This window comes from Salmo salar, chromosome ssa23 (genome assembly GCF_905237065.1).
Source record: "Salmo salar chromosome ssa23, Ssal_v3.1, whole genome shotgun sequence".
In the NCBI taxonomy this organism is placed as follows: Eukaryota; Metazoa; Chordata; class Actinopteri; order Salmoniformes; family Salmonidae; genus Salmo; species Salmo salar.
This window is the reverse complement of record NC_059464.1, coordinates 20,942,711-20,970,354: the sequence shown is the minus strand read 5'-3', so window position 1 is coordinate 20,970,354 and position 27,644 is coordinate 20,942,711. Positions and strand designations below refer to the sequence as shown.

At 42.7% G+C, this 27,644-nt stretch overlaps 2 protein-coding genes across 10 annotated transcripts in view; one reads left to right on the top strand and one right to left on the bottom strand.

Annotated features, from left to right (window-relative positions):
* LOC106584116 (pre-mRNA 3'-end-processing factor FIP1) overlaps positions 1 to 8,984 on the top strand; it is a 49,332-nt gene extending 40,348 nt beyond the window's left edge. For all 5 annotated transcript variants that reach the window (XM_014168986.2, XM_014168989.2, XM_014168988.2 and 2 more), the window contains 2 exons: positions 8,354 to 8,500; positions 8,598 to 8,984. In XM_014168986.2, coding sequence (XP_014024461.1) covers positions 8,354 to 8,500; positions 8,598 to 8,742 — 292 coding nt within the window. In that variant the 3' untranslated portion in view covers positions 8,743 to 8,984. The remainder of the gene's footprint in view (positions 1 to 8,353; positions 8,501 to 8,597) is intronic.
* A 97-nt stretch (positions 8,985 to 9,081) lies between these two features.
* Positions 9,082 to 27,644, bottom strand: part of lnx1 (ligand of numb-protein X 1) — a 68,752-nt gene continuing 50,189 nt past the window's right edge. For all 5 annotated transcript variants that reach the window (XM_014168982.2, XM_014168981.2, XM_014168985.2 and 2 more), the window contains 4 exons: positions 24,856 to 25,033; positions 20,918 to 21,176; positions 10,326 to 10,484; positions 9,082 to 10,076 (listed from right to left, as the gene is read on the bottom strand). In XM_014168982.2, coding sequence (XP_014024457.2) covers positions 9,941 to 10,076; positions 10,326 to 10,484; positions 20,918 to 21,176; positions 24,856 to 25,033 — 732 coding nt within the window. In that variant the 3' untranslated portion in view covers positions 9,082 to 9,940. The remainder of the gene's footprint in view (positions 10,077 to 10,325; positions 10,485 to 20,917; positions 21,177 to 24,855; positions 25,034 to 27,644) is intronic.

Sequence of the window (27,644 nt, the reverse complement as noted above, 5' to 3'; positions counted from 1 at the left end):
TCCTTAAGCCATTTTGCCACAACTTTGGAAGTATGCTTGGGGTCATTGTCCATTTGGAAGACCCATTTTTGACCATGCTTTACCTTTCTTGACTGATGTCTTGATGTTGCTTCAATATAGCCTCTATTTTGTGAAGTGCACCAGTCCCTCCTGCAGCAAAGCACCCCCTCAACATGATGCTGCCACCCCCATGCTTTGCAATTTTCGCACCAAAGTACGTTCAACTCTAGGAGACCGAACGCGTCTCCTTCCTGAGCGGTATGACGGCTATTGTTTGTACAGATAAACGTGGTACCTTCAGGCGTTTGGAAATTGCTCCCAAGGATGAACCAGACTTGGGGCAAAACGACAGGGAGAGCTTTGTAAATGTGTTTCTTTGTGTTGAGTAATGGCGATTTAGAGTTTATTGTTTTTAATTTTTTTTACCTCTGGTTGCACAGGTGATGTGCTGGTTAAACTTAAATCCCTGGCCACTAGGAGCGCTGCCTCTGGATGTGTGTATTTTCTTGTTTGCTTATGGCCATATACAGCTCTTTTAGTGCAGTCTTAGTGACTAGAAAACCCAGCTAGATGCATATTATCCCATCCTTGTTCAGCCTTTATGCTGAGAAATGCAGGATATTTCAGTTCTTCAGGTCCCATTGATAGGATGATCTCAAACGGATATAGTCCATTTTGTTATCTAGTGATTGTACGTTCGCCAGTTGAACTGAGGATAGAGGGGGTTTATACTCTTCCTCTTTCGAGTCCCGGTTATTAGGGCCGGAATGAGCAGTACATCCACAGCTGCCGACTCGTTGAAGTAGATATCTGTTATGATGTCCAAAAGCTGTTTTTGGTCATAGGAAATTATGGCGGGAATATTATGTACTGAAATAGTTAAGACCATTTGGGGGTCTGACACACAAAATAGTCTAATTTGTCAGGAGCCCGTAAAACGGCAGCTATCCACTGCAACCCAGTCTTCACACGTTCCTACTACGTAGTCCTATGGACTGAAAGATCCTTGCTCTAATCTATTTTGAAATCCAATACACGTGTATTCTCTTCTCTGTAGTCATTATTATAGAAACAACCACTTGTGCTCTGTGAGATTTCAGCCCTTTAGGACAGGGATATTCAAACTGGGTTTTGAAGGGGCTGTAGCATGCTGACCAAACCGCGTGCACGAGAGTTGCAAAATATATCTACAGTCAGGTGCTAAAATAGAGCTTGGTTCTATTTGTGGGGCTTAATGCGCTGCAAGTCCCACCTCTCCCATCTCCTCATTGGTTTTTAGGAGCATATACCCATGTGGGTGATTGAAAGATGAACTGAGGTCCACACTCCAGTCCAGTTGGTGGTGTAATGCAACTTAAATTTGGTTGCCAACCGCCCTATAAAGTCCAAAGAAGAAGAAGCCTGCAGGAGGAGAGATTACTAGAACAAACTCGGGTTTCCCTTTTATCTGTGGATTAATTGTCGGAGTAGAGGACCTTGTGCATTTCAGGTAAAATAACAACCCAATGTTTATATCCCTGGACAAATTAGCTAGCAACAGCAAGCTAGCTAGCTAAATTGCCTCAAATGTTTAATGCTTTTCGACCTGTCCCAAAATTAATATAGTTGTTTCAGAATTTGTTTTGATATTTCAACCTGCGCGTCCTGATATTTCAACATGCACACACGGACGCACACGCTTGAGCAGTCTGGACTGCATGTAAGGGCATCAGCAGAAATTGTGAGATTGTTTTTTTTTTTACCCCAAACAAATCTCCACTAATTTTAATATTGGTTTTATTATACCTACAGAACATGTTTTGGGTAAAATAATGATCAGTCTTACTGTCTTTCCTATCCACCCCTACTTTTCACCAATATGCAAATAGCCGTTGCATTTGCCTCTTCCACTCTGTAAACCAGTGGTCGTCATTGCGCGGCTCATGAGTCGCATGTAGCTTTCAGCCAGGGCGATATGGACAAAATATATCACAATATTTTTGACGGTATTTTATGTTTTTGAATAATATACGTTCTAAATATGTTTATGAGTAGTTCATGACCCTAGGGTGGCAACACAAAATTATAAGTGAGTTCAAGGGGGCTTTCTCCATTTATACTGTTCTATTCAACTCCAAACAAAACGCATTTTCATCAATTTATGCATTTCCTGAAATGTTATTATAATTTCCACACTGTGCCACGCAGCATGATATGGGCAAAAAATATAGGCCTAGTTAATTGGTGAACTGTTGGAATCTTGGTAATATAATGATTATTGTAATTCTATAGTGGGAAACACCTTGAATAAATTGTTGTTTGACATGACAATGAATGAATAAACCAGAGAGGAATTATTGACATGGTAGGAAGCAAAGTGTTGGTCAGTGTTTCCAGGTGACCCTTAATTAATGTTACATTACATGTTTTCTTACTACATGTAGCTAGCTAGCTAACATATTCATCCTTTGCCTATTCCTCTCTGATAAGCATGTTTGTGCAACTGTATCTTATCTAGGCCTAGTTTCAGAGTGGGTGACAAGGAATAAGTTAGTCCTAAATATTTCTAAAACTTAAAAGCATTGTATTTGGGACAAATCATTCACTAAACCCTAATCCTCAACTAAATCTTGTAATAAGAAATGTGGAAATTGAGCGAGGTGACTAAACTGCTTGGAGTAAACCTGGATTGTAAACTGTCATGGTCAAAACATATTGATACAACAGTAGCTAAGATTGGGAGAAGTCTGTCCATAATAAAGCAATGCTCTACCTTCTTAACAGCACTATCAACAAGGCAGGTCCTATAGGCCCTAGTTTTGTTGCACCTGGACTGCTGTTCAGTTGTGTGGTCAGGTGCCACAAAAATGGACTTAGGAAAATTGCAATTGTCTCAGAACAGGGCAGTACGGCTGGCCCTTGGATGTACACAGAGAGCTAATATTAATAATATGCATGTCAATCTCTCCTGGCTCAAAGTGGAGGAGAGTGACTTCACTACTTTTATTTATGAGAGGTATTGACATGTTGAATGCACCGAGCTGACTGTTTTTGACTATCTGCCTGCGCACAGCTCAGACACCCATGCATACCCTACAATACATGCCACAGTCCAGAACAGACTATGGGACGCGCACAGTACTACATATGGAACAGCTGGGACTCTGAAGCAACAAACAGACACATGCATACATACACATGGATTTTGTACTGTAAATATGTGGTAGTGGTGGAGTAGGGTCCTGAGGGAATGAATTGTAATGTTTTTAAAATTGTATAAACTACCTTAATTTGACTGGACCCCAGGAAGAGCAAGGCAGCAGCTAATGGTGATCCATAATAAATACAAATACCAGCACTGGTACCAGGCAGTATTAGCTAGCTAACTAGCTATGTTTGCTCTGACTCTTAGTACATTTACCAATCTAGCTAGCCAGCTAACTAGCGATTAGCATTAGCAGCTACCACAAATGATTGTAGCAACACCTTTCTAAGAAAATACAAAATAGAAGATACAGACATTATATGCGCCGGAGTTGCATATCACATTTAACAAACCAGACATTGATATACCATTATAGAAGGTAAAGTAAACTCAAATCGGTCTGTGCATCAATACTGATTTACAGTACCAGTCAAAAGTCTGGACACACCTACTCATTCAAAGGTTTTTCTTTATTTTTACTATTTTCTACATTGTAGAATAATAGTGAAGACATCAAAACTATGAAATAACAGATATGGAATCATTTAGTAACCAAAAAAGTGTTAAACAAAAGTAGCCACCATTTGCCTTGATGACCGCTTTGCACACTCTTGGCATTCTCTCAACCAGCTTCACCTGGAATGCTTTTCCAACAGTCTTGAAGGAGTTCTCACATGCTGAGCACTTGTTGGCTGCTGTTCCTTGACTCTGCGGTCCAACTCATCCCAAACCATCTCAAATGGGTTGAGATCGGGTGATTGTGGAGGCCAGGTCATTTGATGCAGCACTCCATCACTCCTTCACCTTCTTGGTCAAATAGCCCTTACACTGCCTGGAGGTGTGTTGGGTCATTGTTCTGTTGAAAAACAAATGATAGTCCCACTAGCACAAATCAGACGGGATGGCGTATCGCTGCAGAATGCTGTGGTAGCCATGCTGGTTAAGTGTGCCTTGAATTCTAAATAAATCTCTGACTGTGTCACCATCAAACCACTTCCTGCATTCTTCACGGTGGGAACCACACATGCTGGAGATCATCCGTTCACCTACTCTGCGTCTCACTAAGACACGGCGGTTGGAACCAAAAATCTAAAATTTGGACTCATCAGATCAAAGGACAGATTTCCAACAGTCTAATGTACATTGCTCGTGTTTCTTGGCCCAGCAAGTTTCTTATTCTTATTGGTGTCTTTTAGTAGTGGTTTCTTTGCAGCAATTCGACCAAGAAGGCCTGATTCTCCTCTGAACAGTTGATGTTGAGATGTGTCTGTTACTTGAACTCTGTGAAGCATTTATTTGGGCTGCAATTTCTGAGGCTGGTAACTCTAATGAACTTATCCTCTGCAGCAGAGGTAACTGGGTTTTTCTTTCCTGTTGCGGTCTACATGAGAGCCAGTTTCATCATAGCGCTTGATGGTTTTTGCGACTGCACTTAAAGAAACTTTGAAAGTTCTTGACTTTTTCCCGATTGACTGACCTTTGTCTTAAAGTAATGACTGTCGTTTCTCTTTGCTTATTTGAGCTGTTCTTGCCATAATATGGACTTTTTGTCTTTTATCAAATAGGGGTATCTACTGTATACCACCCCTACCTTATCACAACACAACTGATTGGCTCATGGGTGTGTACTTAGTCCCTCCTGTTCTCCCTGTTCACTCACGACTCCAATACCATCATTAAGTTTGCTGATGACACAACAATGGTAGGCCTGATCACTGACAACGATGAGACAGCCTATAAGGAGGAGGTCAGAGAACTGGCAGTGTGGTGCCAGGACAACAACCTCTACCTCAATGTGAGCAAGACAAAGGAGCTGATTGTGGACTACAGGAAAAGGTGGGCCAAACAGGCCCCCATTAACATCAACAGGGCTATAGTATAGTGGAGTGGGTCGAGAGTTTCAAGTTCCTTGGCGTCCACATCACCAACGAACTATCATGGTCCAAACACACCAAGACCGCCGTGAAGAGGGCATGACAAAACCTATTCCCTCTCAGGAGACTGAAAATATTTGGCATGGGTCCTCAGATCCTCAAAAGGTTTTACAGCTGCACCATCAAGACCATCCTGACCGTTTGCATCACCGCCTGGTATGGCAACTGCTCGACATCTGACCGTAAGGCGCTACAGAGGGTAGTGTGTACGGCCCAGTACATCACTGGGGTCAAGCTTCCTGCCATCCAAGACCTAATATAATAGGCGGTGTCAGAGGAAAGCCCATAAAATTGTCAGAGACTCCAGGCACCCAAGTCATAGACTTGGAAAGCGGTACCGGAGCTCCAAGTCTAGGACCAAAAGGCTCCTTAACAACTTCTACCCCCAAGCCATAAGACTGCTGAACAATTCATCAAATGGCCACGGAACTATTTACATTGACCCGCCCCCCCATTTGTTTTGTACACTGTTGCTACTCGCTGTTTATTATCTATGCATAGTCACATACAAATACCTCAACTAACCTGTCCCCCTGCACTCTGACTTGGTACCGGTTCCCCTGTATGTAGCCTCGTTATTGTGTTTTTAATTATTTTTTTTATTTTTTTACTTTAGTTTATTTGGTAAATATTTTCTTAACTCTTCTTGAACTGCACTGTTGGTTAAGGGCTTGTAAGTAAGCATTTCACGGTAAGGTCTACAATTGTTGTATTCGGCGCATGTGACAAAGTTAGATTTGATTTGAAATGCATTAAGAAGGAAAGAAATTCCACAAATTAACTTTTAGCAAGGCACACCTGTTAATTGAAATGCATTCCAGGTGACTACCTCATGAAGCTGGTTGAGAGAATGCCAAAAGTGGGCAAAGCTGTCAAGGCAAAGAGTGGCTACTTTGAAGAATCTCAAATGTAACATATTTTGTTTAACCTGTTGGGTTAGGGGGCAGTATTGACACGGCCGGATAAAAAACGTACCCGATTTAATCTGGTTACTACTCCTGCCCAGTAACTATAATATGCATATAATTATTGGCTTTGGATAGAAAACACCCTAAAGTTTCTAAAACTGTTTGAATGGTGTCTGTGAGTATAACAGAACTCATATGGCAGGCAAAAACCTGAGAAGATTCCTTACAGGAAGTGCCCTCTCTGACAAGATCTTGTTCTTCTTGTCTCTGTTTATTGAAGACTGAGGATCTTTGCTGTAACGTGACACTTCCTACGGCTCCCATAGGCTCTCAGAGCCCGGGAAAAAGCTGAATGATATCGAGGCAGCCCCAGGCTGAAACACATTTGCGCTTTTGACAAGTGGCCGATCAGAGGACAATGGGCTTAGGCGCGTGCACGAGTCGACCCCATGCTTTATTTTCTTTCGTCTTTTTACCTAAACGCAGATTCCCGGTCGGAATATTATCGCTTTTTTACAAGAAAAATGGCATAAAAATGGATTTTAAACAGCGGTTGACATGCTTCGAAGTACGGTAATGGAATATTTAGAATTTTTTTGTCACGAAATGCGTCGTGCTCGTCACCCTTCTTTACCCTTTCGGATAGTGTCTTGAACGCACGAACAAAACGCCGCTGTTTGGATATAACTATGGATTATTTGGGACCAAACCAACATTTGTTATTGAAGTAGAAGTCCTGGGAGTGCATTCTGACGAAGAACACCAAAGGTAATAACATTTTTCTTATAGTAAATCTGACTTTGGTGAGTGCTAAACTTGCTGGGTGTCTAAATAGCTAGCCCTGTGATGCCGGGCTATCTACTTAGAATATTGCAAAATGTGCTTTCACTGAAAAGCTATTTTAAAATCGGACATATCGAGTGCATAGAGGAGTTCTGTATCTATAATTCTTAAAATAATTGTTATGCTTTTTGTGAACGTTTATCGTGAGTAATTTAGTAAATTCACCGGAAGTTTGCGGGGGGTATGCTAGTTCTGAACGTCACATGCTAATGTAAAAAGCTGGGTTTTGATATAAATATGAACTTGATTGAACAAAACATGCATGTATTGTATAACATAATGACCTAGGTGTGTCATCTGATGAAGATCATCAAAGGTTAGTGCTGCATTTAGCTGTCTTCTGGGTTTTTGTGACATTATATGCTAGCTTGAAAAATGGGTGTCTGATTATTTCTGGCTGGGTACTCTGCTGACATAATCTAATGTTTTGCTTTCGTTGTAAAGCCTTTTTGAAATCGGACAGTGTGGTTAGATTAACGAGAGTCTTGTCTTTTAAAATGGTGTAAAATAGTCATATGTTTGAGAAATTGAAGTAATAGCATTTCTAAGGTATTTGAATAACGCGCCACAGGATTCCACTGGCTGTTACGTAGGTGGGACGATTTCGTCCCGCCGACCCTAGAGAGGTTAACACCTTTTTTGGTTACTACATGATTCCATATGTGTTATTTCATAGTTTAGATGTCTTCACTATTATTCTACAATGTAGAAAATAGTAAAAATAAAGAAAAATCCTGGAATGAGCAGGTGTGTCCTAACTTTTAACTGGTACTGTATAGTAAAATACGGTATATCGCCATAGTCCTTGACATCTTTTTTTAAACCCCTGCTTTAGAAGACTGGAGGTGAATACCTGTTTCAGCTGCTGTCACTGTGTCGTACCTGCAGCTCTGCAGCATAAAAAAACACCCCACCACTGTGTGTGTGTGTGTGTGTGTGTGTGTGTGTGTGTGTGTGTGTGTGTGTGTGTGTGTGTGTGTGTGTGTGTGTGTGTGTGTGTGTGTGTGTGTGTGTGTGTGTGTGTCAGAGAGACTGCTGAGGTCGTGAGAGGGGAGGGAAGGTGTGAGTTAGTGAATGATGGTGTGAAAGTGCATGGCCCTGTGGGACCAGGAGTCCTCCAGTAAATAATGGAGCTGGTTTTAAGTCCAGAGGATAGGGGGGATGCTGCTGTTGCTTTCATCTAAAGGTCACAGGAGGACAGGGGGGGCTTTGTGTTCCTCAAAGGCTGTACCACACCATGTTATTAAACTAAAACCAAACAGCGCTTTGGGTAAAGGTGCTGGTATCGCCTGGGCCCAGCCTTTCTATAGAAACGACCCTGTAACACACGAGGAGAGAGCAGAGAAAATGGGCCAATAGAATCATGTTATCTGGCTTATCACCATTTCTTTGCCACTGTGGTGTCCATTGTCCAATAAGAAGGCTCAATGTTTCAGCGAGGAAGCAGTGTTTTGTGGTTATTGACCAGTGAGTTGTTATTGCAGTGAGGAGGATCGGCACCGGCACAGGGACTATGGGGAGAGAGGATACGACCGCCACCACCACGAGAGATCCAGCAGAGAGAAAGAAGAGAGACACCGAGAGAAGAGACACCGAGACAAAGAGGAGGGGAGACACAAGTCCTCAAGCAGGTACAACACACATCCACACTCTTAACACACAGTAGACACTGACATGTTCAGGTAGACAGTGTAAGTAACCAGTGGTTGTCTGTCTGTGTGTTAACAGTAGCAGCAGGAGGAGACATGAGAGTGAGGAGGGGGACAGTCATCGAAGACACAAACACAAGAAAGTCAAGAGGAGCAGAGAGGACAAGGAGCCCAGCCAGGAACTCTCTGCTGACCAGGAGAACCAGTCAGAGCCCACAGAGTGATTCTCTGTTCCTCTCACCAGCCAATATGGGGACCCGCTGTGACCCTCAGGCATTCTGTTTAACATATCAGAGACTGGACTGCTCCTCTAATATATTTCAGTTCACTTTGAAGGTGAAAAACCCAAAGCATTGTTTTATGTATACGTTGTATACAACTTGTATATTTTGAGTCATCTGAGAGACGTGTTTTGTTTTATTGAATTTAAGAGATATGTTTGGATAAAGGAGCTGACTGGACCTAAGTTGAATGGTTCAAATTTGAGTGAGCTGTGTTAAATGCATATCTTATCCCAGGTCATTTCACGTGAACCCCAACCCTCGCCAAAGCTCTGACAAGTGTCCTTTTCAAATGACTTTATTGATTATTTCACCAAAGGTACCATCAGATATACTACGTAGGCCGAAGCGTGAGACAGAACTGTGTTCGATGGTCCTAGACCAGACTCATCCACGGAAACACACACAGAAACCAAGTCAGTTAGTTAGTTTTTTTCTCAAAAGTAGGAAAATCAGTAAGGCCTCCACAATTTTACCTTAATATTACTTTTAACAGATTATGAACACATTTTTACTTAATTTTTTTACTATACTTTTTTTGCCAGTGGTTTGATAATTTAGCAACAGCTTCTGAAAACATCTCAACACAGACGACTACTTGGCAATGTGTCCTCAGTCTCAACAGATGAAGATTAAAGCCACTGTCAGTACAAACATAACGAAGAATATATTCAAAGGCCATCAAACAAACGTGAAAAGAAAGAGAAACAGTACTTGAATCAGTATTCTTTTTTTTCCTTTTTTTTTTTACATCCAACAGTTACAGTAAAGAAATGCGAGTCCAATTAAATGCATACTCTAACATAGAACTAATGGAATTGGCAACTTGTTTCCCCATCCAACCACCCACCAGGGGTAGGGCCACCAGGGGTAGGGCCACAGATCCACATCCTCGCAGCTCAGTGTCTCGGGGGGGTTTGGTCAAACTCCTGTCACATGGTTGATTGGCCCCCCTCTGAACTCCCCAAAGTCTCAGCTGTCCATCGGGAGTCAGGGTTCTAAGGTCCGCCTTCCATAGCTACATCACTAGTGTAAGCCCCTCCCATCAGGTAGGGCTCAGCATTGTAAGCCAGTCTAAAGCTCCACCCACATTCCTTGGTCAGTGTTGGCCCCTCCCCATGGCTCTGCGACTACAGCAGGGCTACAGCAGGCTGCCTGGCCAGGACACGATGGTCAGGGTGATTCTGCCCCGCAGCTCCTTCAGTAGACGCACCAGGGCTGTGTGGGTCATCCCCCACGTACTCTTTCCATTCACCTCCAGCAGAATGTCCCCACACCTACACACACAGAGCGAGCGAGAGAGAGGAGAAGGGGTTAATGCAGAGATGGACAAACGGAGATGGACTCAGTCTAGTACAGGAGACCCATAGAGCAACACTTGTAATGTGTAAATACAAGACTACTGTAATGATTAGGCCAATACTATATATCATTTATCACAGAAAAATAGAAGATTCAGCAGACATGCATTAGCCAGTTATATAGGTTATTTGGCCAGTGTGTGTCCTAGGTTTTGTAGTCCGTACCGTATCCTGCCATCGTTGTAGGCTGGCGTGCCCTCCACGATGGAGCGAATGAAGAAGGACTGATTGCAGTTGACCTCCTCCTGCCCCCCCACGATGCTGAAGCCTAGGCTACCAGAGGCGCTCCGGCGCAGCACAATATCTTTGCAGCAGTACAGGTGCCTGCAAAGGACAAAAACAGAGCTTAGGAAATCTCTAGACTGCCGCCAGCATGTGTGCCCAGCCATTACTATGTGCACATACTGTATGCAGTAGTGAGATTGCAGAGTCCAGTGGAAGTCTGTCAGAAAAAACAACTGCTTGGCCGTCATCCAATGAGAATGGGGAAATTACTTTTCCCCACAGGTAAGGCAGAGCTGTGAAAATACAGCACTGAGAAGGGAGTGATTTCAGTATCAGTCTCTCACACTGCCCAGGGGTGAGTGAAAATTACATTCAAATCCTGTTAGAAGCGTTGCCCGTCTGGACTGAAATCCCATGGTGATTCACTAGTTGGTTTCCCCTTTTCTTATACATTTTGCTGGTTGGGGAGAAATTGAGTTTTAGCTACTCCTGTATTTTATACATTTTTTACAGTAAGAGCGCTTTTATACCAGCAGTGGCAGATCTAATGAGAACCAGGAATACCCCTCACTCTGCTAGTCTGACCTCTGTCCAAAAGAGAGCGATTGGAGGGGTTTATTAATACCCTAAGCTGCTTAAAAGAGAATGAGGAGAAAGGGAGGGAGGGGGGGACAGGGGATGAGAGTGTCAGTGACCAATGTCTGAGACTGGGATGTGAGGATGAGCAAGAGACAGTGAAGGCCATGGAGATAAAGCCTGACGATGTATACAGTAGTGTCTATTCATCATTCTGTCATCAACCTCCATCTCCCCTTCTCTCCCATATCGGCCTTGTAATGTAGTCTGTACATCCTGAGATCTCTCTGTACCCTCTGTTGTTGGCCTGTGCTTTTCATGGAGGCCCTCACTCAAATAACAAGCTATGTTGATCAGCTCATCAAGTACAGTGCCTTCAGAAAGTATTCATACCCCTTGACTTAATCCACATTTTGTTGTTACAGCCTGAATTCAAAATGAGTAAAATATTTTTCTCACCCATCTACACATAATACCCCATAATCAAAGTGAAAACATGTTTTTAGATATTTTTTGTGCAAATTGATTGCAAATTGAATACATAAATATATAATTTACTTAAGTATTCACACCCCTGGGTCAATACATTGTAGAAGCACCACTGGCAGTGATTACAGCTTTGAGTCGTCTTGGGTATGCCTGTATCAACTTTGCAGATCTGGATTTGGGGATTTTCCCCAATTCTTCCTAGCAGATTTCCTCAAGCTCTTAAATTCGATGGGGGTTGGAGGTGAACAGCAATCTTCAAGTCTTTCCACAAATGTTCAATGGGATTCAAGTCTGGGCTTTGGCTAGGCAACTCGAGGACTTTCACATTCAGTGTTGCTTTGGCTGTATGCTTGGGGTCATTTTCCTGTTGGAATGTAAATCTTCACCCCAGTCTACGATCGTTTGCACTCTGAAGCAGCTTCTCATCAAGGATTTGCCTGTATTTGGATCCATGTATTGTTCCCTCTATCCTTACCAGTCCCTGTGTCTGAAAAGCATCCCCATAGCATGATGCTGCCACCACCATGCTTCACAGTAGGGATAGGGTTAGACGGGTGATGAGCTGTGCCTGGTTTTCTCCAGACATAGAGCTTTGCCTTTCAGGCCAAAGCATTACATTTTTGTCTCATAAGGCCACAGCATCTTTTGCCTTATGCTCTGAGTCTTTCACGTCCCTTTTTGCAAACTTGAGGCGTGCAGTTGTGCGTTTTTCTTAGGTGTGGCTTTTGTCTGGCCACTCTCCCTTAAAGCCCAGATTGGTGAAGTGCTGTAGAGACTGTTGATCTTCTGTCAGGTTCTCCCATCGTGGCCAAGGAACTCTGTAGTTCTGTCAGAGTGGTCATTGGGTTCTTGGTCACCTCCCTGACCAAGGTCCTTCTTGTCCGGTTGCTCAATTTGGTAGGACAACCAGCTCTAGGCAGCGTGTGTAGTTCCTTGTTTTTCCAATACCCAATGACAGACACCACTGTGCTCTTGGTAACTTTCAACACTATATCAATTGTTTTATACCCTTCCCCAAACCTATGCCTCATCACAATTCTATCTCAGAGATATACGGACAGTTCCTTGGACTTCATAGTATAGTTTCTGCTCTGACGTGCACTTCACCTTTGGGATTTGGTTAGTGAATCACATCCAACTTTTTAGATACATACACCGCCATCTTCTGTACTGGAGTGTGAGGCCAGTAATGGTCTACCTACATGAAAGTATCTTCATTAGCCCTGTTCCTCTAACCAAGTAAAATATAGCCCTAGACACCACTTCTCTCCCTCCACTACACCACCTAAACCCTAACCCCCGCCCAGCCTCTCTAACCCTTTCACACACTCTCCCTATCTACGTCATACAGATAGAAATATAAACACATGCTCCACCGTTTCCTCCACTAAACACTCATCACACAGACCTGTTTCAGGTATCCCTATCATCCACAATGTGGCATTCAAACCTGTGTGCTTAAACCGTAGTCTTACTCCACACAACTTCCTCTCTCCTACATCCCAGTGTGACCTGAATATCTACCCCCTCTCTCCTCACAGCACTCTTAGACACCACATCGGCCTTCTCATTACTCTCCACACCCACATGGGCTTGAACCCAGAAAAAGCTTACCACCACTCCCATCCTCTCCAATCCCATTAACAGCACCATCATCTCCACAAACAAGTCTCCCCTATCCGGTCTGCCCGTCGTAACACTACTGCTCAACACTGCAGCCGAATCAGAGCAGATCAACACTGAGTGGTTTCACCTCCTCCACCCATCTCAAACCTATAATCATGGCCATCAACTCGGCAGCATACACTGACATATAATCAGTTAACCGCTAACATAATCTAACATTTAAATCTGGGATATACACCAGTGGAGGCTCCTCAGAGGAGGAAGGGGAGGGACCATCCTCCTCAGTGAATTTCATAAATGTTTGAATTTTAAAACATTTAAAAAGTTATCCTAGATAAAACTACTAAATATAATTTCGTCGCCAAATAATTGATTAAAACACTATTTTGCTAAGAAGGTCTACAGTAGCCTCAACAGCACTCTGTAGGGTAGCACCATGGTGTAGCCGGAGGACATCTAGCTTCCGTCCTCCTCTGGGTACATTGACTTCAATACAAAACCTCGGAGGCTCATGGTCCTCACCACCATTTCATAGACCTACACAGTAATTACGGCAACGTCCGGAGGATGTCCTCAAACCTATCAGAGCTCTTGCAGCATGAACTGACATGTCCACCCAATCAAAGGATCACAGAATGAATCTAGTACTGAAAGCATAAGCTACAGCTAGCTATCACTGCATAAAATGTGGTAGTTGACTCAAAGAGAGAGAAAGAAAATAGTTGAACAGTTTTGAACAAATTAATTTCTTCCTAAATGAAGAAGCAAGAGAGAAATGGAGAGAGAGTAATTTTTTTCCAGTTTCACTTACTTAGCAGCTATCTAGTTTATCCTACTAAAACACCCTGCTCAAACAGGTTATGACTATCCAACACAACAATGGAACTATTCCAAGTCAAGGTAAGCTTTTGGTTTTGCTAATTTATTGCCACCGGGGCCCGCCAGTGTAACTGCTTACTGGTTTACTAATGTGTTAGCTCTATTAGCTTTGCTGAATATGACAATTTAGGCAAGGTTGGGTAGGTTACTTTCTAAATGTAATCCGTTAGTTACTAGTTACCTGTCCAAAATTGTAATCAGTGATGTAACTTTTGGATTACCCAAATTTAGTAACGTAATCTGATTACATTCAGTTACTTTTAGATTACTTTCCCTTTAAGAGGCATTAGAAGAAGACAAAAATGTATGTTACCAATTAAATTACATCTATTGCAAGATAAATCAATGTTAAAGTTTACATATCTGGCCATATATGGATGTTACATTTGACTTTATGGGTTGGTTATGTAGGCTTCTTCTAACCCATCACTTTCTACTATATATAATAATATGATTAAATTATATCTTTACATTAAAAAACAAAGACTATCAGAAATCCAGTCATTACAATAAATGTTATACCCCTTGATCTTCAAGAATAGGACTTGGAAATATGGAAGTGTAGATTCGACAAATTGTTTTACCTGAGCATGACCCCAAAACTAAGGACTTATTAGCCAGCCCTACTCTGTTGTTCATGAGTCTGTTGTCATGGAGGGCTGATTGGGCTCATTGATTTGAGTTGAACAATAAATGCTGCGCTCATGTAATGGCATGCTTTGAGCACTAGTGAAAGTGCTATTTACATGTGAAAAATGAATGTCATTTGCTGCATTTGCTATAGGCCTATTATTTACCTTATTGTTGGTGACACTTTGATATCTTGATAATATGCAGCTGTTTAATGGGCAAATCCAGCCTCTGTTTTGGTAAAAAGCTGAGGGATGGGCCTGTAGAAATGTAACCACTCTCAGATTAATAGACAGAGCTATGGATGCAAGAACTGACCATCCATGATATCAAAATTGTTTTAACCATGTTATGAGGCTATACAGTGGTTGTTTACATTTACAGTATTTACAAACATTGGAGAAAAACAAGCTTATATTTTGGGTTCTCATGGAGTGTGACAGTTCAACTAAGCTCATGAGGCATTTATTTATAAGTTATATTCTTCAAGAATCTATATATATATATATATTGCTCAAAACAATAAAGGGAACACTTAAACAACACAATGTAACTCCAAGTCAATCACACTTCTGTGAAATCAAACTGTCCACTTGGGAAGCAACACTGATTGACAATAAATTTCACATGCTGTTGTGCAAATGGAATAGACAACAGGTGGAAATTATAGGCAATTAGCAAGACACCCCCAATAAAGGAGTGGTTCGGCAGGTGGTAACCACAGACCACTTCTCAGTTCCTATGCTTCCTGGCTGATGTTTTGGTCACTTTTGAATGCTGGCGGTGCTTTCACTCTAGTGGTAGCATGAGACGGAGTCTACAACCCACACAAGTGGCTCAGGTAGTGCAGCTCATCCAGGATGGCACATCAATGCGAGCTGTGGCAAGAAGGTTTGCTGTGTCTGTCAGCGTAGTGTCCAGAGCATGGAGGCGCTACCAGGAGACAGGCCAGTACATCAGGAGACGTGGAGGAGGCCGTAGGAGGGCAACAACCCAGCAGCAGGACCGCTACCTCCGCCTTTGTGCAAGGAGGAGCAGGAGGAGCACTGCCAGAGCCCTGCAAAATGACCTCCAGCAGGCCACAAATGTGCATGTGTCTGCTCAAACGGTCAGAAACAGACTCCATGAGGGTGTTATGATAGCCCGACGTCCACAGGTGGGGGTTGTGCTTACAGCCCAACACCGTGCAGGACGTTTGGCATTTGCCAGAGAACACCAAGATAGGCAAATTCACCACTGGCATGTGACAGACGTGACAGAGTCTGGAGACGCCGTGGAGAACGTTCTGCTGCCTGCAACATCCTCCAGCATGACCGGTTTGGCGGTGGGTCAGTCATGGTGTGGGGTGGCATTTCTTTGGGGGGCCGCACAGCCCTCCATGTGCTCGCCAGAGGTAGCCTGACTGCCATTAGGTACCGAGATGAGATCCTCAGACCCCTTGTGAGACCATATGCTGGTGCGGTTGGCCCTGGGTTCCTCCTAATGCAAGACAATGCTAGACCTCATGTGGCTGGAGTGTGTCAGCAGTTCCTGCAAGAGGAAGGCATTGATGCTATGGACTGGCCCGCCCGTTCCCCAGACCTGAATCCAATTGAGCACATCTGGGACATCATGTCTCGCTCCATCCACCAACGCCACGTTGCACCACAGACTGTCCAGGAGTTGGCGGATGCTTTAGTCCAGGTCTGGGAGGAGATCCCTCAGGAGACCATCCGCCACCTCATCAGGAGCATGCCCAGGCATTGTAGGGAGGTCATACAGGCACGTGGAGGCCACACACACTACTGAGCCTCATTTTGACTTGTTTTAAGGACATTACATCAAAGTTGGATCAGCCTGTAGTGTGGTTTTCCACTTTAGTTTTGAGTGTGACTCCAAATCCAGACCTCCATGGGTTGATAAATTGGATTTCCATTGATTATTTTTATGTGATTTTGTTGTCAGCACATTCAACTATGTAAAGAAAAACGTATTTAATAAGATTATTTCTTTCATTCAGATCTAGGATGTGTTGTTTAAGTGTTCCCTTTATTTTTTTGAGCAGTATATATACATACTCTGCAAAAAAGAAACGTCCTCTCACTGTCAACTGCGTTTATTTTCAGCAAAGTTAACGTGTAAACATTTTGTATGAACATAAGATTCAACAACTGAGAGATAAACTGAACAAGTTCCACAGACATGTGACTAACAGAAATTGAATAATGTGTCCCTGAACAAATGGATGGGGGGGGGGTCAAAATTAAGTCAGTACCTGGTGCATTAAGTACCACAGTGCACCTCCTCCTCATGGACTGCACCAGATTTGCCAGTTCTTGCTGTGAGATGTTACCCCACTCTTCCACCAAGGCACCTGCAAGTTCGTGGACATTTCTGGGGGGAATGGCCTTAGCCCTCATCCTCCGATCCAACAGGTCCCAGACGTACTCAAAGGAATTTATAATTAAGCCAATTTGTATATCGATGATTCATGATTTAGGCTAGGATTTGTGCAGATATCCAAGGGTTTGTAACGTTCAGTAATGAGAACAGATGAGGTAATATTAATACAAGACTGCACTCGATAAGATATGAAAATATCTGAAGAGTCGATTCGGGAAATAGAGACTCTATAGACATTTTCCTGTGGTGCCCTAACTTCCCAGTTAATTAAAGTTTACATGATTAGTTTAATCACGTAATAATAATTACACATATAGAATTGATTTAATAAAATAACAGTCTTCACATTTGATGACAGTCAAAGGCACCACAATATATACATCCGAAAATGGATGTAGCAACTACAGATTGCCCCTTTTTTAAGTCTATCAAAAGTGTGTGAGTTTGAGCATATGTCTATTAGGCCTATGGATTATGTTTTTTAATCAACATGAATTAGATTGATTAATAAAAGCCTCACTTTTATTCCATAGGCTGGGATCCGCACGATACAGCTGTTGCAAGAGCACATTTTTCACTGGCTGTCCACTGGTTTCAAAAACAATGATTGATAGGCAGCTTAAACTTATTGAATTCAACCCTTATTGGGTTCAAATACACATTTAGATTTGTGGACAGCTATCCATAATAACCACAATCCGTAAGGCGCAAATAGCTAAATGTGTGATTCACATCAATGCGCTATGTAGATATCAATAATAAGGGATATCCGTATCGCCGTAGACTACACCATCGGTGTCATCCTTACCTCCAAGCGTTTATTCAAGTTGGATAGTCTTTGGCTGCCGACAGCAGTCACACCATTGGAAGACATAGCTTCGACTGTAGGCTACAAAAGCTTATTCCTGCTCATTTCCCGAGATCCATCAAACCCATTCGGTGTGTCATCATAGCGATCTCTGATTTATGGTCAGACTCACTCACGTTGAACAAATGTAGATGTGCGCCTTATTTCGATGCCGATTTGAACGTCATTGAGAAAACAAAATCCTTCAAGTAATCATCAAATTTTTCATAAGTATCTGTAGTCTGATTACAATATTTTAGCTGGTAACAGATTGCAGTTCGTTTTTTTTGTAATCCCTTACATGTAATCCGTTTCTCTCCAACCCTGACTTTGGGTAATACGGTGACAACTACAGTATGTAGGCTGTGTGTAGCAGTTTGGCTTGGAAAGGTTTTTTCGCATGGTCACATACACCTGATGTCTTGGGCATTGAAGTCCACAAGCAACAGGAAGAGGTGAAATGAGGAGAGCATATAACGTAGATGCGAGAAGGAATACAACATGGCTGCTATGAAACTGTGAACTGTGTTTACGCGTGATCAGGGGTGTACTCATTCCACCCATTCTGTTGAAAGAAATTGTCTTAAACAGAAGCAAACGGAACAAAACGGGGATAAGCATAACTGAATTTGTCCAATCGAAACTCTCATTGGCAACTGTTGGACTAATGATTACACACAGATTTGAGACCTGTGTGCACCTACTTGTAAACTTTCATTCATAGACTAGGTTGTAGAAACCTCATGATGGGTACAGGGAAAATTTGAGTTTCATGTAGTAGCTTAAACCTATCGCTGTTACATTTAACTGGGAGAATGTAATATGAATAACACTCATCCAATATGCTGTAATAGAAATAAGGCCATGCTCATGGAAAAAAATGTGTCCTCCCTCATCTGAAACGGCACTGACCCCCACTGATATACACCCCTGCCCCCACCCTACCACTGATTGGCTCTTTCAAACCATCTGTATATATCCTTAAAAACAAATACAACTGATTCTATATATCTCTCCACACACCGTCTCACGTCCTCACCCCATTCTCTCCTGCCCTCAATCACGTCCACATCTACGCTTGGTTTCGGAAACAGCCATGGAGGAACGTTCCCCAATGCAATTGTCAGCCCCATCTCTCTCTCCCCCTGTCCATATTCTACCACCTTCTTCCCGATTTGTCCACCCATACATCATCTGCTTACCCACTCCTTGCACCCAGCATTCCCCAGTTGCCGTGACCGCAGAATGTCCTTCTGAACTCCCTTTCAACCTCGCCCAGTATGCTAAATCAAGTTTGTCCCGCCTTATCCTCAGTGGCATTTCCCCACTATCCACCTGCAATGCCTCAACAGGTGTCATCCTGAAGGCACCCACACACAATCTCAGGGCTCTTGACTGTATCCTTTCCAGGCGCTGTAGTACCGTTTTGGCTGCCTATCTATATACAAAGAACCCATAATCCAAAAATGACCTGATCAATGCCTGGTACAAACAATACATAAAACAGTGTTTGTATATCCGACCCCCAATCATATCCTCCCACTGCCCTCATGAGGTTCAGCACCGTCCTACACTTAATTTCATTATGCTCAACATGTCTCTTCTACGTAAACCTCTCATCAAACCACATACCTAAGTACTTAAACTCAGACACCCTACCTATATCTGTATATTTGCAGCCTAACATCTTTAACCTTCCTCTTAGAATACACCATAAAGCACGACTTGGACACAGACATCCTAAACCCCCATGTTAGAGACCAATCTTCCACAACTCCCACAGCTTCTTGCATCTTCCTCATCATATATTTCACATTCCCACCTCTCTTCCATATAGCCCCATCATCGGTATACAAGGCCACTCCCTGTCCCACCTCCTTAAATATGCCATATCATCAGGGTGAACAACACCGGACTAACCACACTTCCCTGAGGAGTACCATTGTCCACTTCAAACCCCATTGACAATTCTGACCCCAACCTGTATGACTCGATCGAACAGACATCCCCCAACGCACTCAACTTGATGAACAACCCTTCCCTCCACATGGTATCATAAGCTTTCTCAATGTCAAAATACACAACACTCATCACTTCTTTTATTGTCAGGGCCTTGGCTATCTGTCACACCCTGATCTGTTTCACCTGTCCTCGTTATTGTCTCCACCCCCTCCAGGTGTCGCTTGTTTTCCCCAGTGTATTTATCCCTGTGTTTCCTATCTCTCTGTGCCAGTTTGTCTTGTATGTTTCCAAGTCAACCAACGTTTTTCCCGTTCGAACTGCTTTTTGCATTCTCCTTTTTCTAGTCCTCCAGGTTTTGACCCTTGCCTGTTTCTGGACTTTGTACCCGCCTGCCTGACCATTCCACCTGCCTTGACCACGAGCCTGTCTGCCACTATGTACCTCCTGGACTCTGATCTGGTTTTGACCTTTTTGCCTGTCCACGACCATTCTCTTGCCTACCCCTTAGGATTATTAAACATTGTAAGACTCCAACCATCTGCCTCCTGTGTCTGCATCTGGGTCTCGCTTTGCGCCTTGATACTATCTCTGTACTAACTGTCACCAGGGCATCCTGACATGCACTGTCAACTGTGGGACCTTATATAGATGGTTGTGTTTTTTTCTAAATCATGTCCAAACTATTGAATTGGCCACAGGTGGACTCCAATCAAGTTGTAATTGGATGCACCTGAGCTCAATTTAGAGTGTCATAGCAAAGGGGAGTGAATACATTTCTTTATTTAATGTTCAATACATTTGCTAACATTTCCAAAAACATATTTTTCCTTTTTTCATTATGGGGTCTTGTGTAGATGGGTGAGAAAAATCGAATGAATGTTTTATTCAGGCTGTAACTCAACACACTGTGGAATAAGTCAAGGGGTACGAAAACTTTCTGAAGGCCCTGTATGTTGGTCTATCAAACAAGGCTACAAAATATGCCAAACAAGAGGCTATTGGTGTCTGGGCAACAGTGCCACCGGGTTCAGACTGAGTTCTAAACCTTGGAGTGTAGTGTATATAATTAGCATTCTTCAGAGAAGGGAGGAGAGGGAGAATGAGATAAGAGAAGGCTAGCTGGTGGTGTACTGCCACTCACCTGGGCAACTGCAGCCATGACACCCACAATGGGGAGTAGTCATCAGTGTGTGGCAGCGTGGCGAGGCTCTGCTTGGTGCTGTCAGTGGGCGAGGGTGAGAGGCAGGGGGGCGAGGGGCACTCTGGGTGGATTTCTTCTGGAGGCCTCATCTCCAGGACCTTGAGCACCACAGGGGAGGTGGTGTTCTTCAGGTTGGCCACAGCCTCGCCCCGCGTCACCCCTGTCAGGTCCAGCCCGTTCACATTCAGCAGGATGTCACCTGCATAGAGATGGGAGGACAGAACACAGTACCACTCAGCACAGCCACTCAGCACAGCGTTGCCCTGACTACTGTCCATTCTGACATCTTTCAAAAGCAAAACTTCCCAGAGACAAGGACTTGTCTCGTCTGCCTATTTGAATATTCAATCACCTCCCGCAGGAACACAAAGCAGTGGGAACAAAGAGCCACCTGCACATGAAATACCTCCCTGATAATCAAGGTGGGCTTGGACAGTACAGCACTGCACAACCAGCTGCCATCTGGAGAGGAGGCTTACTCAAAGGACAACATCCACTCCTTTGATTAGGATGCACTATGCAGATACACTCAGTTGAAATTGGGATAATTCTTATGTAGACAGCTGTATACACAAGCATATTCACATAACTGATATGCATGGGAATACACTGTGAAAATCAGGCCTTTGATAAAGGTCATGGTATAACCACACTCAATATCATACCCACTTCCTCACTCTCCTCACACATAAACCACATTTCCATCCAGTCTTAATGCGAGTAAAGTCACACTGTAAAAGAAAAATCATGACGGCTGAGATGGAAACAGGTCGTTTCAGTACAATTTGATGAATGGCGACAGATCATTTGTTCGTTCGACATGGTGGGATCTTTTGGTGTCTGTCAAATGAATTATCTGTGAATGGTGGTGGAATCGCAAATAATTACATATCGAAGTAAACTTGGAGTCACACGATGATATGGTGTGTGGTAGTGGTGTGCCGAGTAGTCGGACAAAGCGAGTATTGTAACGGATATGGGCAATTGTCTGGATAAGATTATGATCAGAGTATTTTTTTGTAATAAGGTTCCAGCACGCAAGCATCTTTCTCATGTCAGTCAGTCAAGTGAGGTGCTGCGTTTTCTAAGTAACTCAAGTGGCTAGTTTTCCTGTCTGTAAAGAGAAGGGCTGTCTCTACATTGAATCTGCTGCTCTGATTGGATAGAGTGAAGCTGTATTTCTATGTCCACTGCCATCATAATTTCACCCGATCACTTTCACTTCTCTGTTTCGGTGTGATAATTCAGACTGCTTCTGCCTCCTGTTAGCCTGCTACTATGATAAATCAAATAGCAAGGACGTTTGCTATCACGCTATCAATGTGCATAATATCTAACAAGTGGGGCGAGGGTAGGGAAAAGAATATGGGGTAGGGAAAAGAATATGAAATGCCGACGTGCATTCTGACAGATAGCAAACTTGTCTGCCCGCTGCAAATTGAGGACACACAGACACAGGTCAGACACACAGACACTCTGCGGCTCCTAATATGCAGCTTGTGTGGTCTAATATGCAGCTTGTGTGGTCTAATATGCAGCTTGTTTGGTCTAATATGCAGCTTGTTTGGTCTAATATGCAGCTTGTTTGGTCTAATATGCAGCTTGTTTGGTCTAATATGCAGCTTGTTTGGTCTAATATGCAGCTTGTTTGGTCTAATATGCAGCTTGTTTGGTCTAATATGCAGCTTGTTTGGTCTAATATGCAGCTTGTTTGGTCTAATATGCAGCTTGTTTGGTCTATAAAGGTGCATGGAGGTATTTTTCCAACATCTACTTAGGCATATTAAAACATTTACGTTTTCTCCGATCACAAGTATCATCCGATCCAACTATCAACTGTCAATTTACGGATTACAATTACGAATACGAATATGGCCATGTCAGCACACTCCTAGTGTGTGCTCCTCCCACTGCGACTAGGGGAAAGCATGCAGTTTACCAGGCTACAGATGAAATAAGTTATGATGAACTTCACAACTTTGAAACGACTTTGAAGGTTTTGAATGATGTTCACTGTGCCCTGGATAGGAAGCTGCATTGTGGATCTGTGTTCATAGACTCGTCAAAGGCGTTTGACACTGTGGACCATACCGTCTTGGTGCAGAGATAGAAGTGTGTTGGGATTACTGGTCATGCTCTGGAGTGGTTTCTGAACTACCTGTCAAATCGAACCCAGTGTGTTAAGTCAGATGTAAGTCGGACACAGTAGAGTTGTGCTCGGGTGTGCTGCAAGGATACATTTTAGATCCCCCTTTGTTTATTAACTATATCACCAACATTGGGAGACATACTGAGACAGCTGATATACATTTTTATGCGGATGACACCGTGCCCTATTCAAATGGCAGCAGTTTGACTTCAGTTTGCCTGCATTCACACACAGTCATCCATTGTCTGTTTGCTGTTGTATTTGTGCTGTCGCCAGTGTTTTCTGTCTGTGTTGTCTGTTTTGTCTTACATCGTTTTTTTTAATAATTTTTTTTTATAATCCCAGCCCCCGTCCCAACAGGAGGCCTTTTTCATCATGCCAGGCCGTCATTGTAAATAAGAATTTGTTCTAAATTGACTAGCCTGGTTAAATAAAAAATATAAACAGGATGGTGAAAGTGTGATGATTTTGATGCTGCTTTTCAAGAAATACCTAGGGTCTTATTCTGGTGTCATGATGATCAATGCTTGACTGCCGTTTGACAAATACAAATATTCTCGCTCTTATCAATAACAATGTCATCATGTAGACTAGCCTACCTACACTGTATCTGCGAGCTGCTAGAGCACACGTGCCAAGACCAGAGTAGGCACATTTGCTATTTAACGCAACAGTTTTTGTAGAGTTTAAAATGCGATGGAAACACATAGATTTTTATTCGGTACATGAACACCTAAGTGAAAAAGTACATTTCGTGTGCGCTATGTCATCACTCACTTTCTATCGGCAATAAGGAAAATGCACATATTTTCTTTTATGCAGATTTTAGAATATTCGCATGAAAATCTGTCACCAATTGGATGGAAACCTAGCTAGACACACACACACACACACGTAGGGGATTGTGTGTTCAGACAGACAGACAGACAGACAGACAGACAGACAGACAGACAGACAGACAGACGGGTAGAGCGGGGTCTTGTCTGGCCTCTCTGTACTGTCGTTTTCTCAGGCAGATCCCTAGGATCAACAGGAGGCACTGGGTTTAAATGCCTCCACTGCTCTTTGATGTCTGGCCCGGCACAGAGAGCTCCCTCAGATGTTCTGACATCCCACACACCCGGAAACACAACTATACTTTCACACACTGCAGTACATAGCCATAACAGGCCTGCGCCACAAGTGCATCCAATCATTTGGGAAGTGCGTCTGTTTGTCTATTTCAGAGCTGACTGATTTTGTATAATGAGCTGATAAAGTGCAACCTGTCATTTCCTCTGGAACTTACTTAATCAAATTTGAGGTGCGTGTATGTGTGTTAGACTCAATTTGGCGAGCACTGATCCGCAGCACTACCTCTGTGTTTCCTGTTGGATAAATAACCTTGGTAATTAAGCACGAGTCTGACTGTTTATCTCAACCAGTCTGTTCTACACAAGGGACAAGTCACACAGACACAACTCATGACAGATGAAGCCTGTCTGCAGTACCAACTCTGGAATCGTGGTGACCAGCAGGGACTGCACGGAACAGAGAAACTAAACTATCATGCCAATATTGGAGCAATTCAAGGAATATCTAAACTCCCTTCCCGGAACATTGGATTTTAAATCTACCGTATGACTGAGTGAGAGTGTGTGAGCTTGTATTGTGCGAGTGTGTGGTGGACTCTTGAGTGTGTGTGGGACTGTGTGTGTTCTACAGTAGAAGGTTTGTCACCAGGCTGTACCTTTGAGGATGGATCCCTCCTGTCCCACTACTCCGTTGGGGTCCACGTTAGTGACGTAGACCGGGAGATCCCAGCCGCGGGAGGACATGCCCCCTGCCACCGTCATCCCCAGGGAGTGATGGGGCTCCTTGGACAGCGTCACCGTCTTCTCATAACACGCCGGCTTCTCACATGAGTCCTGTAGATGGGAGTGGTGCAACGTGAGAAATGTGTAGAATGGTTACACTGTAATAGATGTTTATTCACTATATAGCGTTTATTGTGTTGTTTGTTTCTGTCGAATGTGATTTCTTGTGGTTTAAGCTTTGATGTTTAGTGTGTAAGACTAAGTACAGTGTGTGATGTTCAGGATTATTTAGAATAGTTGTGGTTTGTGGAAGTGAGAGAGTGTATGTACAAATGTCGGATCTTCATTTGACCCATTTTATTGAAGGAGGAAAATAATACATATTTAAAAATCGCAGCCAGGGGCAGCTGAAAGCGCTGTTTTTTAAATTGTATTATTCTAATAATGTTTTAAGGGCATAGATCAGCTTTAATATTGCAGATTTTAAAGTGTCCTTTTATTGTCCCCAGCGCAAGGTGCACCTGTGTAATGATCATGCTGTTTAATCAGCTTCTTGATATGTCACACCTGTCAGGGGGATGGATTATCTTGGCAAAGGAGAAATGCTCACTAACAGGGAGGTAAACACATTTGTGCACAAAACTTGAGAGAAATAAGCTTTTTGTGCGTATGGAACATTTCTAGGATCTTTTATTTCAACTCATGAAACATGGGACCAACCTTTACATGTTGCGTTTATATTTTTTGTTCAGCAAAGATTGTGGCTTCTATCAATGTAATTGTCTGCATCATTTCCAAATGCCATATATCTTTTTTGGTAAATATATATATTATTTTAAATATATATTTTCCCCTAACCCGTCCACCCCTACCCTAATTGGAGTAAACTAAAGGACAACAATACTTAGGCTTCTACTTCCAGCTTATACATACTATATACATTTTACAGACACAGTATATTATATATTAGTTATCGTTTGTTTTTAGTCCCCTTCCATCTCTAAAGACCATCCATCTAGCTGCCATATATTTTTCCACTGTGCTCTTTCACAAAAGTTCAGAATCTTTCTATTCTCATAGTTTATTCATATTGTAAATTAAAGATAGCATTTTTTCCTAAGACTATTATATTATTGATCGTTTGACTATGACTTTTCCCAATCAGCCAGCAGTGCTATTTGCGGAGTTAGCTCTAAGTAAGTGTTGCAATTTTTCAGCCATTCCTGAACCTGCAACCAGGAACAAGCTACAGTACATATTGGCAGCACCAAAACAAGTGATCTAATGAGTCTCTTCACAGTGTCATCTGCAGAGCTAGGATGAGTGTATCCCCCATATATATAACATTATGTTGTTTGCAAGAATTTTGTATAATAATTTAAATGCAAAAACTTGAAGTTTTGAATCCGGTGTCAAAAAGCTCACTAACAGGGATGTTAACAAATTATTTTGTGCAATTGTTTTGGGAGAAATAAGCTTTTCGTGTGTATGGAAAATTTTAGGGATCTTTTAGTTTAGCTCATGAAACATGGGACCAACGCTTTACAATTGACTTTTTGTTGCGTTTATATTTTTGTTCAGTATACATAGCCTAACTATAAAACGTGGGCGGGCATCCACACTAGAGGAAAATGTATTGTTTTACAGTAGGCCTACATCTGTAAATCAGCTGATGGCCCACAAGTTAGCCTACAGAATGTATTGGAATATATGCCACGTTCCTAGTTCCGACTAGCACGTGAAAGCTGCATTAATCAAATAACAAGGGGCCTATTGCAACCATCGATGGCACTAGATTATTACCAGCTGATGTGTCATTAAACCATCAATACGTGCTAAATTCACCTGCACAGCTGAACTCAATTGCAACCATTATTGGTCACCTCATTACCGCTTCCTAAAAGATGACATTGGTGTTACCTTAGTCCTGCTTGCAACCCAAGTCTTTCAAGATATGTTCGTCCTCTGGTTCGTCTTATCATCGGAACAACTTTTTGAACAGACTAAGGGCGATGTATCTATTTGACAAGCATTCTATACAATAGAAATCAAGTATTTCCTCATTTACCACAGCAAATCTACTGTGGCAATTTACCTGACACTTTGTATGAATGGAAACTCGTGTTTTGATAGGCTACAGTAGAATATAGTTTAGGTGTAGCAGCCTACTGTACAGCTACATTTTGGATACACTTGACACTTGTCCTATGTCGTAGAGGAGACCAATGTCTATCTTGTGTTACTAAGCTATATAAAATGAGGGTTGTTGATGTGTGCGGTTGCATTTTAGATACATTTTTGTACATTTGAGTGTTGCAATAACAGGACATATAGGCCTACCGTAGCAGTATGACATTTATTAATATTCTGTCTGGTGCTTTTAGCGTTTTGTGCGCGCGAGAGTGATTGGATGATTTTGATAGCTGGCACTGGACCAAAGAAAGAGAACTGCAGGTTTTCAGCGAAGGCGTCGAAATCACAAGGCTCATTAGAATATCTCGATTCGCAGGGCGTTTTTTTTCTGCGACAAAACGGTGAAAATGAAGATCCGACATCTGGGCTGTGCAAAGCGTGTATGTGAGTGTACATGTGTGAGTCAAGGAGTGTAAAGTAGTGTAATTAAAACATGGACACATTGGGGCTGATGTGATGTGGCCTGCGCTGCTTCTCTAATGTGCTGCACTCACACATTTCTGACCCTCAAGTCACATGCCATGACTAC